This window comes from Phoenix dactylifera, chromosome 1, assembly GCF_009389715.1.
Source record: "Phoenix dactylifera cultivar Barhee BC4 chromosome 1, palm_55x_up_171113_PBpolish2nd_filt_p, whole genome shotgun sequence".
Lineage (NCBI taxonomy): Eukaryota > Viridiplantae > Streptophyta > Magnoliopsida > Arecales > Arecaceae > Phoenix > Phoenix dactylifera.
In genome coordinates this window covers 32,808,933-32,813,118 of record NC_052392.1, presented here as the reverse complement: position 1 = coordinate 32,813,118, position 4,186 = coordinate 32,808,933, and the positions used below count along the sequence as shown (strand labels likewise).

The following is a 4,186-nucleotide window of genomic DNA, read 5'->3' as shown; positions in this document are numbered from 1 at the left end:
CTCTCTTTCTCTCCCTCTCCCTTCCTTTCTTGATCTCTCTTGCCCTTTCTCCTTGCTGGATCTTCTCACCATAGATGGCCTAAGGAATAGGGATTAGCTGTCATGCCCCAAACCCAACACTCGGATCTGGAACGAGATATAACCACACACTCCATAAGGTAGAGTCCTAAAAAATATGCTAAGCCTAAGATAAACAAAATTCATACAATACCAACAATTAGAATTAAAACATCAATTAGTTCAAATACAAATTTTTCGATATCCATCGATATCATCAAAATAAAAAAAATAACTAATTAACTAATGACTAGCTGTATGAACTCCACATCCCTCTCATTTGAAATTATGCCTCCTGTGACTCTTAAAAAAAAAGAAAAAAAAGTATGAGTTTTTCCATCCCAATAAAAATTCCAAACCGCTACACAATAAGTAATAAAAAATAATCAATTAACAATACCGAATAAATGAATATTGTATCAATACTCGGAAAGCTCATAAATAACATGCACATAAATTCTCATTATCATCTTTTCATATATATATATATATATATATATATATATATATATATATATATATATTAGCTCCTCAAAGAACTATCATTTGTTGACACAATTAATCAAACACTAAAATAAGATTATGCAACTGCATTCTTATTTTCATATACAAATGAAAGACATCCAATCAACCAAACATAAATTCAGCACCATACCATACCCCAAACTAACTATTAGGAATAAATTCAATAAAAAATAAGCTATACTTAGAGAAACACAGCTAATCTCAGTTTCATCAATAAATCAGAAGAGCCCCCACAAGCCCCAACCCCAAAAGCAACTTCCCACCCTCCTTCCCCACTAATCTGGGCAGAGCCTCACCAGCCCCTGATGTTGCATTAACAGGGCTGGTGTCTGCTGGATTATTGAAGTTGGAGGGAACCACAGTGTCAGGCACCAAGCTCTCATCATCCGGGCTGTTCGGCGCCGGTGCCGCCGACGGGCTCTTGAGGCTAGGAGGCAATCCCTGTCCATGGCTGACGTTGATTTTGAAGTGCTGTCCTTGCTGACATTGCTCGCCATCGTAATTGCCTGAGAAGAAGTAGGTCAATCCTTCTTTGAGCAGTGGCACGGCGACGGTCGCCGCCTCCTTGCTGAACTCCGGCTCTCCGGCAGACCATTCCATCGTGTCATCGTCCTCGGCATCGTTGTAGTTGCAATGCTTGTACGTGGTTGCATTGTAGGTCTGGACCACTGAGTGGTTCTTGTCTGTGTTGAAAACTACACGGCAGGACAATGCCTTCTCATTAGAATTAAGTATGGTCTGTAGTCCAACAATTAGAGATGGAAGCATTTGTTTAAATATCAATATCGAGATCCCCACAAGAAGATGTTTACTGATATTGGATGTAAAACTCTATCCAAAAGAACAAATCCGTGCAGTCACCTAGGATTTATTAACCTCTTTGGAAATATAATGATAAGCATTCGGCAACGGTTTACTGAATTGAAAACTAGAGATTATCTTCAGCAACCTTTTCACTGTCCAGGATAATCAGTAATCATGTCAGCTGCTTAGTTGCCATATCAACATCATATGCAGGGACACTGAAATAGACTTGCTCATCGATACGAATAAAGAGACATTCATGATGCACTTTTACAGAGCATAGAGCTTGTGAAGCTTGTTCATTTGCAACAAAATATTATCTTTGTGAGTCCGTAAAAAAAAATATGTTTTTTTTTGGAGAGGGAAACTATTTTACCAATCGAGTCACATATATCTGATATATTCATACCTAAGATTTTTTCATAAAGTGGTGACGAAATATATAACTTGTACAAATTTTTTCATTTCGATTGGATCCATTCGTTCGTAGAGCTATTTACTCGATCACAGATATTTCGTAGAGGTATTTGAGCTGGACCTAGTACCACTAAATTGAAGGGGCTTGTGGCAAGGTTGGTCTTTGTATCAAGTCTTTGATTGGCATATAGCCATTGCTCTGCCATTCAATACTAATTTAAGGGAGGTCCTATAAGTTCATATCATATCTGAGATGAAAAAGATCAAAAATAATTGATGGTTAGAAATTTGTAAGGTATGTTAAACCGACAAATGTCAGATGGTGATGGAACAGCTAACCAGTACACGCTAAACATATAAAATGAACCTACACATCTATGCTACATGGAGCACAATTCACAAAGTAAGTTAGGAGACAATCTTAACCTCTATTGTGCAGATCGAAGTGAGCTGATCTTGATCATAAATTTACACCATCATATTAAAATCTGCTGCCAATTGGGTTAAATGGTGTAAAGGAAAGTCTGTCATTTTCTCAGAACTTAAATGACAGAAGGAACTCACCATAGGGAGCATTTCATAATCTAATGGCAAGAGTGGAATGAATTACATACAAACATTTTGAGAGACTGGTCAAGGTTTTGGTTTACAACACTAATCGCAGAAGGAATTAGGCTGCAGCCCAATTCTAGTTGGAAACTCTTTTCTCCCTCCTTTGGCCAATTTGATTGGCACAAAATAGAATCCATGCGACCCCTAGAGAATCTTTTATTCAGAGAGAATGATTGGTCTAGGTCTAACGAACTTCATTAATAAAATGAAACAGATGGAACAACATAAACACCCAGGAAGACAGAAACAAACTCCCCTTCAACAGAGGAGAGTCACTGGGAACAGAAGGATTTAGAGCAAACTCAAAACTCTTACAGAATATCATGAACTAACAAGTAACTGCAAGAAAAAACTTTTCACTCATAATTTAGGTTGGGGAAGTCCACCACAGGATTGCCTAACCTCTTTTCTTCCCTCAGAGGGGGGGAGAGAGAGAGAGAGAGAGGATTGCCTAAGCTTTCTGATGCATCTGAAACCTTCCAATTGGCAGCTAATCCTTCTAACTTGAAAGTTTATTATTATTATTATTGTTTTCCCCATGTCTCTCAAAAAATTTAATGGACTTTCCCCTCTGATTGCATGAATAGGACCAATAAGGATAGAGGAAGACATGAATTAAACTAGGTTGATCAAATAAACTAACTGATGATTGAAATCATTTTTTGTAGTCAAACAAAACTCAGGAGAGCCCTATGAACCATATTTTGCACTATAAACAAAGCTGCAGCAGAAAACACGCTCTTAAAAACAAGGAAGTTTCCTATTTCCAATTTATGTTAGCAAAGATGGGACTATTTTCAAAATTAGGGGAAGCAGACAATGAAAAGGAGAACCTTTGGAATATCATAAAATAGGAAAATTTGTTATCATCATGCCATTAATATGAAAGATAAAGACAGTCAATAGCCCATGAGATCAATCATGATAAGGGAAACAGAACAACTGCTACAAACAGAATACCATCCCATTTTGGTTCCAGAGTTTGGAATTGTGGACTTACTGAGGAAATCTCCAAGGCTGAAGTTCTTGCCAGCAGCCCATTTCTGGTAGTTAACCTTGGGCTCCATGAGGTTGTCATACCAGCCCAAGGAGTCTCCAACTGTGTAGTTTTTGTAAGCATTGGAACATTGGCAATTCAGGAGGATTACAAAGAGACAAGAGATGAGGAAGTAGAAGATGCAGTTAGAGAATGGAAGGAAACCGCTGCAAGAGCTGATCTGAGCCATCTTTCTTGGGATTTGGGAAAGAGTTGGGACTGCGTTTGCTGAGGTACAACACTGAAAAAGGGCAGCGTGGGAGGGACGGTGATCGCAGAAAGAGAAGAGTCCTCTGAGTCGTTCAAAACTGCGAAGATGCCATTCTTCTTCTGATTATAATATTTTCTCCTTGAAATTTATGGAAGTAAAATTGGTAGACAAATGAAATAGAGTGAAACCCAGTTTAACAGTTGAATGCACTAAATCAAGGTTTGTATCGTCATTATGAATTATCCATATCTCGGACAAGCTGGTGGATTTCGGTGTGAAGTAATCAAAGCAAAAGGCAACTTTCACTATACTATTTCTCATGTCTTGGGAAATGATAGGTACTTTCATTTCTAACCAGATACGTGACTTGGAAATGATTGCTTTCAACGCTATTCTCCAGCATTTGAAGTTCAGCAGTTAATCAAGAAGCTACAGTAGCATCTCAAGTAAAAATTAGAAAGGTGCGCATATTACTAGGCTTTATCATGCACAAGTATTCCATGGGTGTGATGGAAGATACTATG

General features: G+C 38.1%; 1 protein-coding gene across 1 annotated transcript; it reads right to left on the bottom strand.

The window, feature by feature from the left end:
- Positions 1-615: 615 nt before the first annotated feature.
- On the bottom strand, positions 616-3,694 carry LOC103713264 (blue copper protein-like). Its single transcript, XM_008800131.4, has 2 exons — positions 3,416-3,694; positions 616-1,277 (listed from the first exon to the last, which is right to left on the bottom strand). The coding sequence occupies exons 1-2, from the start codon at positions 3,639-3,641 to the stop codon at positions 793-795; spliced, it is 711 nt and encodes a 236-aa protein (XP_008798353.1). The 5' UTR covers positions 3,642-3,694; the 3' UTR covers positions 616-792.
- Between the last annotated feature and the right edge of the window lie 492 nt (positions 3,695-4,186).

Coding starts and splice junctions, on each gene's coding strand:
- LOC103713264 (XM_008800131.4), bottom strand. CDS start 3,641: ATGGCTCAGATCAGCTCTTGCAGCGGTTTCCTTCCATTCTCTAACTGC. Junction 1,278..3,415: donor CAGCCTTGGAGATTTCCTCA/GTAAGTCCACAA, acceptor CCTGCCGTGTAG/TTTTCAACACAGACAAGAAC.